Here is a 14,199-nt window from a genome sequence, read left to right on the forward strand (position 1 = left end):
AAAAATTATAAAAAATTATGTTGGCTCTCCAGTGAACAATGCTGAAAAAACTGGCCTATAGTTTAACCAAATAGTTGACCTTTAGGTAAACGGCCCAACCTGTGTGCAGAGGGACATAGACTTTAATGTGGCGTCTCTTGGTGGCTGAATGGAAGAATGACACCGTCTGGGAGCAATTTCTACAACCAACTACAAGTCCCGTCCACCAGGTCACACTCTATTGGTTAACGCTTTGACTAGAAGCACATGATTGGTCAGGATGTACTGTCAGTCAGAGAATCCGGAACACAAGTACAGTGTAAAATATTGCGTTCGCCGTTCCTGCGTTTAACCAACAGTAAATATCACTCTGTACCTTCAAAATGTTCACTTTACTGAATCCTGACACTGTGGAGCGAATGTGTCGAACAAGAAAAACACTATAAGGTAACATTTTCATACAAACTTGCTCCTGTAATACCCACGTCCTCAGTTAAAACGCGGTCAGCTGGTAACCGGTGAAGGTAAGAGCAGGATTTCACCTTTGCATGAGCTGAGAGGTGAAATTAGACATACAGTAATAACAGGATGTCGATTAATCTGAGAATGTATAGAAAATCAATTAATTTCTTTAGATTGCATTTGTATTTCGCAGTTCTTGCTGTAAAATAGGCTGCGATATGTTATTTGACTGTGACAGTGGCCTCATCAAGAAATGTAATGTAATTTAAAAGAAAGTAACATATTTGTTTAGCCTATTTTTAGGAGGGCATCAGATGTATTTGTTAATTATAGCCTACATGTTAGACCTGCAACAACAATTTCTTTCTTTGGCCACTTGGGGGCAGTGGAAACAAGTTACTACATTGACATACACTGTCAGTTTATTAAGAACAACATTAAACTGATTTAGCTATCTGGCTAGCTAAATCAGTTTAATGCAAAGTCCTGCCTTGAATCCTCCTTCATGAAGGTGATGATGTTCAGTTCCCATTCAGACTGTTTCAGAGAGGTGCTGATCCAAATGTATGATCATTTTTAAAGATTTAGTCTGTGCTGCATTATACATAGGGGTGTGTCTGCTACTGCTGCCAGCTGCAGGACCACTGGTCTATCATCGTGTTCCTGTTCCAGGTTCAGTATATCTGCAAACATGGGACAAGGGTTTACAGTGAAACTGGAATTGACACAATCTCAACAGAATCTGGCAAAAATAAGACCACGTCTTTTGTGTGCAAATAACTTAAACAGCTATTTCCCAGTCCATCCCACTTGAGTCTGTATTAGGCTTGAGGAAAAAGGATTTCCTCTATACTCTGCTGATGGCATTTACAGAAGAATCAGCATTACTGACCCAGCAGCCTTGTCAGCACTCTGCTATCACTTGATTCCCCTTGCCCCTGGCATACTTATTGCAGGTCTAATGTTATAATGCTATTCTAGAATGAATACTTCATGGAAATATATATATATATATATATCTAAATGCTCTGTTGTCTGGATGAGTATGAAGCAAAAACCAGAAGACAGTTAGCATCACTTACTGTGGCACAAACTGTGGAAGCAGGGGGAATCGGTTAACCAGGCTAAAAAGTAGTCCAGCACATAATCTCCTGCAAAGCCACAACATGTTGGTTTTTGTGACATGTTAATTAATCTGCTTTAAATGCTCCGGTAGGCAGGTTTCTTACCTCTGGACAGAGCTTGGCTCCCTGTTTCCCCATTTGCGTTGTGTTTGTGTTATATGTCGACATCTGCTAGCTAGTGTTAGCTCCCGATCCGAGAAATGAAATCAGGGTGCAGAGTCAGTCTGTCACTCTAGGTCTGCTACAAGTTAGCTACAGTCAGCTAAGGTTATCCATCCTGAATTACCACAGTCAGTAAAGTGAGTTTAGCCAAACAAAACAAGAATGTATGCAAGTAAATACAGTGCATACCCCCCCCAAAATGGTGCCCTGCTCTGCTTACAACATTCAACATGGTGTGACATGTCTCACATTCTCTACAGGCTTTGCTAATAGTCTCATAGTGGCAGCTTTATGTTTACCAGGAGTCTTGTGGGAAATAAATATATTGGGTCTGATGCATCAGGTGTTAATTTTTTTGTTGCATTAGTTATAATTTAGATCAGATAAATTATGTGTTTGTGTGTCAATATTTATGTTAAACTGAATGCATGTTTAGTGGTAAAGAATGATGATTACTGTCGGTTCTCTGCCGGTAGTATGAGAATAAGTTGGAAATTGCATATGGGGTTTAATGTTTTAAGATGAACAGTGCATGTGGGGCTTATTGCATAAAGGAGTGCTCAGGGAAAACACTAGGACAGTTAAGGATGATTGATTGCCCCCTAGGTTATCAGCAGAGGGTATCACCCTTCATCCTGTGACGTCCAAAGGCAGGGGGTTTGGTTTTGTGATTCTTGTGAGACCTAAAACTTTGAAGTAGAATTCCAACAGCAGCAGGCTTCTCATCTAACTCTTGACAAGAAAGAAAGTGTGTATTTGATAGTCTAACAGCTTCGTGTTAAACCCCAGTTTTAAGCTACCTTGAAAATAGCATACGCTTTAACACTCCAAACTTTTAGGGGAAAAGCAGTTTTGTAAAAAGCCTTGCACGACAGATTTCTGTGGCCTTTGGAGATTTTGTAAATGTTGTTAGTATTGTCAGCATCCATGCAGACTGAAAGTTCGAATGATTCGCTGGTGTTCCCTCAAACGAATAACTCAGTTTACTCTAACTGAAACGTTTCCAGTTTTTAATGGTGCCTCGTCATGCCAGTCAGTACTGAACTTCTTTTTTGTGTTTGTGTTTACAGTAAATTGGCTCAGTTTCCTGTCACACAGTTTTCAGATTGGGTGACTTTGTGCAGTTTTGAGATGTTTACTGAATACGTGTTCCCATAATAAGATGGTTTCACATTCATTTTCATGGGATAGGAAGGAGTACATATTTTTGACATCTGATGTGGCCTGGGTGTGAGGTTCATGGTGGCGGTATTTTCATTTGTGGTTAACTGTTTTTCATTTCACTTTTCACCTGTGCTTTGTATTTGATTGTTGTATTTGATTTGTTTTTTCTCTTTATTTCTCTTAATGCACATTGAGTTAACTTGGAAAGAAATGTGGTTTACATTACTTTCTGAATTGTCTTTAAAACTACCTTTTGATGTGTTACAAATGTGTAACCATTGAGAAGTGTGACTGCAGTGCTTCTTCTTACTGTGTGTTTCAGAAGCAGCTGTTTGGCCTCAGTCTCTGTGGAACTGACTGGTTGGAGGAAATACTTTAATAGCCGCACTCAGCCGGGTTGCAGAAATTAACATAATACACAAATATCCATGAATGTTTATAAAGTCAGACATGTCCCTCTGCTTTCTTGGTGTGTTTTGGCTCCCTGTGGAATTTTGGATGTGACAGGAGCTGTGTACTGGATCCACCGACAAAACAACAAAGGAATGTCGAGCTCCATGTCTTACATTGACGTTTATAATTAATACTATGAAGTAACAGGACGAAATCATATGACATTACCTTGGAGGGTGAGGAAAAATGACAACTGAAAATGTTCTTTTCTTAATAAATGATATATAAATACTTTATGCCACCACTAGTCTCACTATTCTGCATCTATCCATTGTTCATTGTCTTGTGTAATATACTGTGCCTTTTTTTTGTTACAGCCCTCAAACATTGATCTTTGGGATTATATGCACGGTGAAAACAATAATTCAATAATGTGTAGTAGTAATAATAATAATACATAATGTATTGGACAAAAATAATGAATAAAATAATATAAAAATAAACAATAATGTGAAGTTTCTCTTTAAAAAGCACTGTTGAGCAAGACACTGTCGTCTGACTCATCGTGTTTACTTTTGTGGTATGTTGACTCCAGGCTGGAGTAACTGCAAAATAATAATCAAAATGGAACTAAATTCACCAACAAAAGTTAACTATTCTACCTAAAGTTTGTTCATGTGATGTTTGCAAGGCACCCAGATGGCTGCATCAGTGCTGTCTTTATATACCAAGGACCACAATGGATTTCATTGCGTTAGACAGTTTGCAGGTCGGTGTGACCTGGGGTCCACTGTCTCTGTGTCAGTAACCCCGTAACTTAGACAAACATGAGAAAAGCTGTAAAACTGCTTCCCACCTCTTCCTGCACCCGCTGTGCATCTAAAAGTTCTTGTTTGTAAAAGCATTAAGCTAAAAGACTGCATTCAGAAGTTCAGTGCACAGCCTTCAAGTCCATTAGTCTTGCACCTTGAGTTTATTGTTGCATGTATCCGTGTGCATATGTGTGTGTGTGCACTGTTTTAAACCACGAAAGAGCAAAAATATAAAAGCAAATTTTTCAGATACATTTACACACAGTAACACACTCACACACACACACACACATATGCACACCCACTGCTTGCAGATCATGTGATTTAAGGGAAACAGCCTGCTGAAGTGAAAGCGAAAGTAACACCCGGTTGTAAATGCATCCTTATTAAATGAACCTGTGACACGGTTTACTGTTTTTTTTCGTGCAGCACTACGATACAATGTAAAACCGCTTCGCCTCAGGCTCAGTGTCAAAGAGAAAGTTGGACGCGCTTCTTCTCAGTGGAGCCGCGACCTTGTACTGGAAACAAGTCGGCTGCGTTTCGCAATTGTTTGAAACCTCTAAGGATCTGGCAGGTGTTGCGGGTAAGTACGCTTTGTGCAGTTGTTTAGGCTAATCAATGACTAAATAACCAAGGTTATTATAAACGTCGGTTGCGCTAACTTGATCCAAATTTAGCAGGTCTAAGTTTATAATCCAGAAACGCGCGCGCAGTGTTTACTCTGCATTGGACGATCTTAAGGTATTACTTCAATTTGGCTAATCCTGGAAGATTAAAGAACAGATTTTTACTTCTATCAGGTGTGGACAGTGATGTCAGCCTTTCCCAGTAACACGAACTTATATTTTTGGGTCAAACCATCTTAATCCCATTATCACTTCATTACGTTCCGCAGCATGTGGCTGCGTTTAGTCATGCTTGACCAGTTTGTAAATACATGTGTGGCACCTCTTTCCGTGGTTTCCAGGGTTTTCAGAGCACTTTAGCAGCTCAGACCATTTGGAGAAATGTACACTCGTGTTGTCTCTGAACTCCAGCACGTTCATTTCAGATGAAGCGGTTTATTTCACTTTGGGGACAGTCGTATCTCTGTCGTTGTTCCTCTGCACTGCCAACAACTGATTGTACATGTACAGCCGCGGTTTCATGTCAAATATAGTGTAAAAAGAGTGAAAACAGAAATTGGCTATAACAATAGAAAATCTCACGTTACGGGACAGACTGCATTGCTGAAACAAAGATCCCAGCATTACACAACTACTGTAAACTGATAGTTTGAGCAGAGACTGGGAAAGTACAAATTTTATGTTAGGTTTTTTTTAATTTTTATTTAAAGAAGTGCCCATGATTACAAGATTGTGACTTTAGATGATGTGTTCAAGGACAGAGCTAAGGATAGAGCAAAACTGAAACTAAAACACTAAGTGCCATAAAACAACGACAATAAAGTGCATTGATAATTATCTGATAAAGTAAAACACTATAAGTAATAAATACTATTCTGACTTTACAAGTATATTGAGTATAAAACTTTATAACGCATCAGTGTACCCAAGTGCATTAGAAAAAAAATATATATATACAGAAAGGTTTCACAGCTAAACTATATTTACATTCCTACTGCCCACATCTACAACACAATTAACATTTAATTTTGCATATCTGTATTTTATCTCTGGCTTTTGTTGAATATTTTGACCAACTTTGTGACTTGAAAGGTATTTTTAAATTAAACCTACTTTTTATGAGAAGTACAGCATGTGCACACTTCTTCTTCTTGACATGTTGAAATATTACAACACTTTTTTTTAATCTCACTGGACTAAAAGTGAAAGTGTTCACCTGTCAGTATCTGTTTTACATTTGTCATTGCATGTCACAGATAATGTACAAATATGTTTTGTCTGGCACATGACCTCATTTCTGGCACGCACACAGAGACTGGTGTGTTGCAAAAGCATGCAGTTCAGTTAAAGCACCTATAATATTTGACAATCAGCAATGAAACAACTTGTTTTCACAGCTAAAAACAAAACAAAACAAAAAAACAGTAAAACCTTGGATTGCGAGTATAATTAGTTCCGGCAACGTGCTCATAAATCCAAAGCACTCTTAAAGCGAATTTCCCCATTAGAAATAATGGAATCTCAGATCATTCGTTCCACAACCACTTATCCATATAAACATGATTACAGTAATACAAAATACAGTATAAAGTGAAAGTAAAAAATTAACCTGCACTTTACCTTTGAAAAGAATCATGGCTGGTGTGAGGGAGGGGCTACAGTAAAACCTTGGTTTGCGAGCGTTTTGCAAGACGAGCAAAAATTTGCAAATTTTAACTTGATAAACGAATGAGGTCTTGGAATACGAGTAGTACCTACGCTTTGTCTGCTGAGCGTCACGACAACTGAGCCGATGGTTCTCCCACCTCACTCGTATAGTCAACGTCTGTACTGCAACAATGGCCCCAATGAAGACAAAATAAAGGTTGAAAAGAAAGGCGATAAGAAAAAGGAGGTGATTACGGTGGAAGTTAAAAAAGAAATCGAGAAGCATGAATGAGGTATGCGAGTGGCCGATGTCTCAAGATTTTATAAGGGAGATGTGGCAAATGGTGCAAAATTTAGTGGAAAAGCACCACCCAACAATACAATGCCACATTGTGTCATTGGATAGGTTCCTTGTTAAAGTCGCACAAAAAGAAAAAGATTTCAGCCAGCCAACAGATAGCAGCTCTCTTTGTCCTCCCTCACGCCAGCCATGATTCTTTTCAAAGGTAAAGTGCAGGTTAATTTGTTTTATTTTTACTTTGTACTGTATTTTGTATTACTGTTATCATCGTTATATGAAATGGTTGTGGAACAAATCATCCGAGTTTCCATTATTTCTTATGTGGAAATTCGCTTTAATATAGGAGTGCTTTGGAGCATGTTGCCAGAACAAATAATGCTCTCAGTCCAAGGTTTGAATGTATCTTCCATTTTTTTTGTGCTACTTTAACAAAGAACCTTTCATGTACAAACATGCTTTATTGTCAGTCACTTGACCTCATTCCTGGCACGCACACGGACTGGTGTGTTGCAAAAGTATGCAGTTCAGTCAAAGCACCTCTAACTGATAATTAATCAGCAATGAAAGAACTTGTTTCCACAGCCAAAAGGTTCTCAGTTATTGTAGGTTTACAGCCATATGACATTCTGTGTAGTTGAATAAACGATTTTTGTCTGTGTTGTCTTTTGTGTTTCTGCTCTGCATTTTTTTTTTAGTGACATCCCCTTAAGAACGAATAAGCAGATTCCACATCTTCTCTCCTCTGGCGCTTTGTGGTAATGTTGTTTGATCTTAATTAAAATCTCATGATGTTGACGCAACATGGAATCTGAAAGAGGACCGAATCGCAGATGACCCAGCAGAAAGCAGCCAGTGATGGAGGATCTGCAGGCGAAAGCTGGAGAAACTGGTGCAACAGGCAGCCAAGAAGATTTTCTTTTGTAGGATGGTCAGAGACAATCTTGCTAGAACAGCAGCACAGAGCGAAAAACAGAACCACGCAGCTGAAACACAGAGCCCGAGTCAACCTGGTGAAGAACCTGCTGCACCAGAACAGAGCCCTGAAAGCCAAGAGCCGACACAGAGGCAGCTAGACATACTGCACTGGCGCAAACTCAGTTTAGAGGGAGAAGCTGAAACCTGGTGCCAGGTTAGTGTCCAAAATAAACACTGTCACAGTTTGTGGATTTTAGTGCTTTGGAGTAGTAGACAGATGGTGGAAGAACTCGGATTTTTGACTTCATGCATTCAAAATTCCTAAATATTTTAGAAAAAGTTCAAAAGTATTAGCATCACAGTAGGCATTGTGCAGACTGACTCATTTCAGAATATAATTGGATTATAATTATTGAAGCAATAAAGTGTACTTCATTGTTACAGCTGGTAAAGATGAGGCTAATTTTAATTGCTATATATACATACACTATTAGCCTGTAGTAGTCAGTTACTTATTAGCAAACCTAAATTGCTACGGTAAGTAAAATAAGTAATGTTTTTGTAGAAATTAGAAATAGGTTTTCCATTTCAGGGTGCAATTAGTCCCAACAGCTTTTACCAGTGAGGTAAAACATCCGGTTTGTAACCCGACAGGAGAAAAATCTTGATTTATAGATTAGTTCTCTTGTCAGGCCCTGAGAGCAGGAACCAGCCAGTGAAAATCAGCAGTTTGCAAATAGAAAGCCTATAGAACAGTCTGATTTTTATGTATAAAAGCTTTCTCACGCAATGCATATCCTGTGTCATTTGAATATGGCGACTGATTTCTAATACGCTTTATACTGCAGCCACTGACTGAAGATAATGTTGACAGCTGGCCCACTCACCTCCATCCTTTCAGTAGCGAGGCTGAGTATAAACTTGTGAAAAGCACTTACCAGCAGCTCCAGCACAGTGGTTACTACTGGGGACCAATGACCATGGAGCAGGCACATGAAATACTCACACACGCACCCCTGGGCACCTTCCTCATCAGGTAATCTACAAAAAGATCCAGTGTTTTATTTGTACTCAAGTTGCAGTTTTGTGAACAACTAAGGCTGATTAATCATAGTATACTGTCTTCATAAGAGTTGGGTAGGTTTGGGCTGTTCTTTATTTTAAATGAGGGTTAAAACGTTTCTCAAGTCTGTCTTAACGGTCGTCATGTGTTCTTATAAACTTCGGAACTGGTTTTTCTTGCTCTCATCATTCTTCCTGTTCACATTAGCCATTAAAAATCCCTTTCTAAGGAGCTTTTGACGTTAGAGAGGGGAACAAAATCCACAGTTTTCCTTCTGTACAAAAAAGTATTCCAAAGTTAATCTGAATTTAATATGAGGCTTTTACAGTTTGAATTAGAGAAATCAAGTGGATATTTGTTAATATTCACAAATGAGAGGTCAGAGAGGGGAGTCCGATAGTCGATACACAGAAAACACGAGCAGAATCAGAGGGGTAAGGCAGTACTCGGTGGTCACAAGGTAATCTGTGGTCAGAGCTGGAATAACAGGTACAGAAAACTGCTGGAAAGTCTGAACAGGAATTAGAACGATCTGGCAGCTTCTTGGTGTGGAGAAGCTGCCTATATGCTGTTGTAACCAATGTGGGTGATGAGAAAGTTCCTGGGAGTCAGGGTGAGCTGGGGACAGGAAGTGGTGTCAAAATAAAAGCATGAGACCGGAAGCAGGTGAGGCAGAATCATGACATCTTCTTTCTCTACATTTTTGGTCATATGTATTTATTCATTTATTTAAAGGTAAAAAGTTGGACAAACGTGTATTTGTTGTGACTCTATGCTGCCGTGCTGTTGCAGAGACAGCGGCCAGCCGGATGTTTTCTTCACTCTGAGCTACCAAAGCGAGGACGGCCCGACTAGTGTTCGTATTCAGCTGAACAACTTGCTCTTCAGTCTGCACGGCAGCCAAAGGACTTTTGATTCACTTTTTGCTCTGCTCACTTATTACACCGGCTCAGCCTGTAAGCTGAGAGTGCCCTATCGCAAGCAGCATCCAGAGCGCCTGAAGCAGATGTGCAGGAGGGTTCTTATATGTACATATGGAGCAGAAACTATAAGCACATTACCTAGACTGAGCCCTCAAATTAAAGACTATGTCCTTGCATACCCTCACTGCATATAAACACATGGACAAAGTGCCTGTTGCTGTGTCATGTTTTTGTGTTATAAGTAAAGCAAGTAAACAGTCAAGTTAACTATATTTGTTTTATTTAAACAACCCACATTTTTGTTTTGATAAATAAAACCCGCAGAGAGTATTCTATCTGCCGGTTGTTCAAGGACTATTTGCACATATTAATAATGGTATGATTTATGGATTACAGATTGCACTCCTTTTTTTTTTTATTTACAGGACATAGTTTCAGAAGCTGTGCTGCTGCCTCCATGATACTGAACAATTAATAATGTACCAAAATAAAATGACCAATCTGCTGCTGCTGTTTAAAGCTGCATTCATTGGTGTTTGGCCACTAAGAAAAAGATCAGACAGTGACTATCTTATAAAGTTGTGGCTAAAATATCAGTAAACAATAATTCGGACTGATGTTTCTGGCTCCATGTTGAATGAAAATCTAACATTCTTTTACCCTGTTTTGCGTGGAAGCTGAGAGTGGCTGAGGTAGCAGTTATGGTTTTAATCCCGTTTTTAATCTCAAAATGTCGATTAGCGTGTTATCTCAGGACAGTAGATCTTCAGAAAATAATAGGCAGTTTTCTCAGACTAATCGGACAATAACAGTCTGTTTTCTTAGAATAAACTTTGGATGAATCACAACAAATAAATACATTATAATAATAATGAATTCGTACTCTCCATATAATATATTGTAATCCAGGTCTAATCTGCACATCTGAAACAGTGTTCAGTTAAAAATAAGAACCTCTTTTAAGCTGTATAGTTTGTTTGAATGGCGATACCACAGCAAAGGTACTTTTTGTTTTCTTGAAATAATTCATTTTGTGTTGAATTATTACAATAAAACTTTTTATCATGAGATAGAGGTAAATTTAAATGGTTACAACCACATCCACCCATCCACCCTCAGCTTCTGTAGTTTTGGTCTGCACCAGCTTCTACAAATCTCTCTGCCTTTGTTCAGTGCTGGACTTTCCTCACCAGCTACTAAGTTATGGTACTGTAACTTTGTCATCTGTCTGCCTGGCTGAGAACAGCCAAAGCTCTACTGTAAAACAATTGTCTAAAAACGGCCGAAAACTTCTCAAAACAGTGGATTTGGTTGATTGTTTTCTGACCCCTTTCAGAACATTTGATTCAGTTTTATTTGAACAGTATTAACTGATGCAGTTTTAAAGTCTGAACTATGACCCACCATTAATTGACACTTGAAATTCGTTTACATGTGTAGCTAATGTTTTCATGTCTGTGAAACAACAAACAATTGTACAAGAGTGTGATGTGCTGCATAATTTTGTTCATGATGATAAATTAAAGTCGTTAGTACACAAAATGCACCATGGCATGGCTCTATAGATGGCAAACTATTGGTTGGATAGACATGAAAACTTGTTCATAATCTCCTGAGGATGAATCCTCATGACTTCGGTCATGCTCTGACATTTCCTCTAGCGCTACCATGAGGTTTAAATATTTTAGTTTTTAAACATCTGAACAACTGTCAGAGCTATGCACATTAAATTTGGTACATGTATTCATGTCCCCTACCGGATCAACTGTCCACTGTGGCGAGCCCTTGACGCTATCTCTAACACCATCTTCTGGTAAACATTTTACTTTGGCTTATGACTAAATATCTGCAAAAATAATGATTCTGAATTTGTGTTTAGTGCTAATTAGCAAATGTTAGCATGCTAATACATTAAGATGCTGAACATGCTAGCTAGCATGATTGTATTGTATTGTATTTTTGGAGTTAGTACATAATAAACATGTACTTTATTGTTTTATACTAACAAGAAACTATCCAATCGGTGTGCCACCAGACATCAGTCAAACTTTAGAAAGCCACTGCAATCAAACTAAACCTCACAGAGTGAACAAACTTTACCAAAGATTTGATACAGTGGGTAAATATTTGAATTGATCATTTACCTACATGTTTGTGTTCCTACAACTTAACTATTTCATTGAATGCAGTTGATATTCTGAAAAAAATATTTTTGATCTAACTGTAACCAAACTAAGGTGGGGGGGTTGAATGGGGTCCCATGGATAACTTGGGCCCTGTAGTGTGTTACTCCACCCCTGTATGAAACTGACTGAACAGAAAAACTATCTGTGATTCCAGTCAGATAGGCAGCACACACACATATGCACAGCTAAAATTGATTTTTTATTAAGTACAGATCCTCTGTAATGTGTTCCACTTCCTGTCCTAATTCTGACTGGCAGTGACCCCTTTAGTCTAAATTAGCCCTGCACCAGGGACACACACATACACACACTTTTCCTGTCCTCAAATTATTTCTGTCTCATTAACCTTACACATGTTGATGCAAAACCATCACAACTGTGACACATATAGAGGCAAGGACAGTTTATTTGTGTAGCAATTTTATGGGACATAAAGGAGTCATTAAGAAAAGATATTTAAATAATCAGTGGTAAAAAGTACAGTTTTAAGGTACTTGTACATTACTTGAGTATTTTAATTTTCTGCCACTTATTACTTCATCTTCATAACATATCAGAGGGAAGTATTGTACTTTTTACTCCACTATATTTAGTGGATAAACACAATAATTCATGAGTGATGACCAAATAATATGATACATATTAATATGAAACGTGCCATTCTGCATAATGAGTACTTTTACTTTTGGTACTTCAAGTATAATTGGCTGCTAACACTTTTGTTCTTTTACTTAAGTGACATTTTGAATGCAGGACTTTTATTTGTAAGTATTTAACTGTAGTATTTCTACAAAACAGCTACCTGAGTACTTCTTCCACCACTATAAAAAATAAAAAAAAGACACAAAAGTAAAATAAAATTAATTCGTGAATAAAACAGGATAATAAAAAAAATGAGCTGCAGTGCCAGACATGAATTAAGACCAGATTTAGTTTGAGGTGCAGTGTAAATCATTATTGCAGATTTGTTTACACTGCGTGTCCCATTACTCCGCGCGATCCCGGACCTGCCGCCCACTGTTCCGCACTCCGGGTTCACCTCTCGCACGCGACTGACTTCGTTATTATTGCCATGTCAGACGACCTCTCTTGACTTGTGCGCCCGCACGCGCGCAGACACGCAGATGGGGATTACAACAGCTGGGGTGGCGCGCGCACAAGTAGCTCATGTTTATGCAATGGTGTATGTGAGTGTGCGTGAGCGTGTGTGTGTGAGCGCGCGCGCCTGAGGTGGCACGAGCAGGTCCGGTACCGCGGCGGCGACAGCGGTCAGACGTTAAACGCAGCAACCCGTGCATGTTATTCGGCGGACTGAGGGCTCGTGATATTGCAGGTTTGACCCTGAGTATACGAGGGCGCTCTTTCCACCGTTTTCCACGCACGGTACGCACGTAGACCCGGTGAAATCGTCACGCGAAAAGAAGCCGTGGAATCTGTCGCGAGTGTTCCTGCGCACTATAGAGCAGGTCCGGTCGGTCGGTGTTCGGTAGCACCGCGTGGAGGGGGAATAGAGCAGGACTTACGCTGGACTCCTGGACGATTCGGAGCATCCTCAGTGCTGGCAGCATCCATCCCCCCGCGCCTCAGCTACAGCGGGAGGGCCGGAGCGGCAGCAGGATGTAGCACCGGATTACCGGAGGAGAGAGGGGCGCTCAGAGGAAGAGAGCGGGACCGAGCGGACTGAGGCGGGACGGAGGGGACATGGGGAAGGACCAGGAGCTGCTCCAAGCCGTGAAGACCGAGGACTTGCTGACAGTTCAGCGGATTCTACAGAGACCTCGGCCGGGAAAAGCCAGTCAGTATCCCTCCATCATCCTGTATCAGTCAGTTACACACACACACGCACACACGCACACACACACACACACGTCATTACCAGCTCGGGACAGTGCAGACTAAATCTGATGTGATGCCATTTAGCCAAATGGTGCTGCACTGTGTGTATGTGTATGTGTGTGTGTTTGTCTGTGTGGATGTGTATGCATGCTGTGACGTTGAGTGTGATGCGATGACGTTGCACATGTGTGAGAGCAGTCATCAAAATGTAATTACAGATTAGAAATGCTTGTCCCTCCATTTCCTGCAATTATACATAGGCCTACATCATTTATGTGTGTCAGCATGAATGGACAGAAATAGCCTGTGTGTGTGAGAGAGGAGGTGTCTGCGTGAATACCAGAGAGGTTAGCGTGTGCGCGTGTGCGTTAGAGAGCTGGAAGTATACGCGAAGGTCCTACACCGCTCTCGGGACAGGGGGATTGTTGGTGTATGAAGACGCCAGATGTTAGTGGTAATAATGCGGTGATCTTAAATGTACACGTGCAGATCTTTCCGTGCGTGCACATACGTGACGCTCAAACCTGCGTGCGTGCGGGTGCTTGAGGCGGAGTCAGCTGGGACTTGAGGTGATAATTAGATTTCAATTACAGCCCTGAAACT

At 40.0% G+C, this 14,199-nt stretch overlaps 2 protein-coding genes across 4 annotated transcripts in view; both read left to right on the forward strand.

The window, feature by feature from the left end:
* The first annotated feature begins 250 nt into the window (after positions 1–250).
* LOC109968239 (suppressor of cytokine signaling 1-like) lies at positions 251–11,549 on the forward strand. 3 transcript variants are annotated; one of them, XM_020614360.1, is made up of 7 exons: positions 251–426; positions 3,214–3,520; positions 4,526–4,682; positions 7,369–7,428; positions 7,504–7,802; positions 8,437–8,624; positions 9,444–11,549. In XM_020614360.1, the coding sequence occupies exons 5-7, from the start codon at positions 7,599–7,601 to the stop codon at positions 9,766–9,768; spliced, it is 717 nt and encodes a 238-aa protein (XP_020470016.1). In that variant the 5' UTR covers positions 251–426; positions 3,214–3,520; positions 4,526–4,682; positions 7,369–7,428; positions 7,504–7,598; the 3' UTR covers positions 9,769–11,549. The 3 variants fall into 3 exon arrangements, with proteins under 3 accessions (XP_020470016.1, XP_020470015.1, XP_020470014.1); XM_020614359.1 differs by having other exon boundaries at positions 251–503; positions 7,369–7,802; XM_020614358.1 differs by having other exon boundaries at positions 7,369–7,802.
* Positions 11,550–12,710: 1,161 nt separating this feature from the next.
* Positions 12,711–14,199, forward strand: part of LOC109968222 (caskin-1-like) — a 30,630-nt gene continuing 29,141 nt past the window's right edge. The window contains exon 1 of the mRNA XM_020614324.1: positions 12,711–13,555. Within this exon, the coding sequence (XP_020469980.1) occupies positions 13,462–13,555 (94 nt within the window). The 5' untranslated portion in view covers positions 12,711–13,461. The remainder of the gene's footprint in view (positions 13,556–14,199) is intronic.

Source organism: Monopterus albus, unplaced genomic scaffold, assembly GCF_001952655.1.
Source record: "Monopterus albus unplaced genomic scaffold, M_albus_1.0 scaffold144.1, whole genome shotgun sequence".
NCBI classification, from domain to species: Eukaryota; Metazoa; Chordata; class Actinopteri; order Synbranchiformes; family Synbranchidae; genus Monopterus; species Monopterus albus.

Bases quoted from the DNA above. Each gene is read 5' to 3' on its own strand.
- LOC109968239 (XM_020614359.1), top strand. From the start codon at position 7,599: ATGGTCAGAGACAATCTTGCTAGAACAGCAGCACAGAGCGAAAAACAG. The intron at 7,803-8,436 runs GTTAGTGTCCAA...TTTATACTGCAG, and splicing joins AAGCTGAAACCTGGTGCCAG to CCACTGACTGAAGATAATGT. The intron at 8,625-9,443 runs GTAATCTACAAA...GTGCTGTTGCAG, and splicing joins CTGGGCACCTTCCTCATCAG to AGACAGCGGCCAGCCGGATG.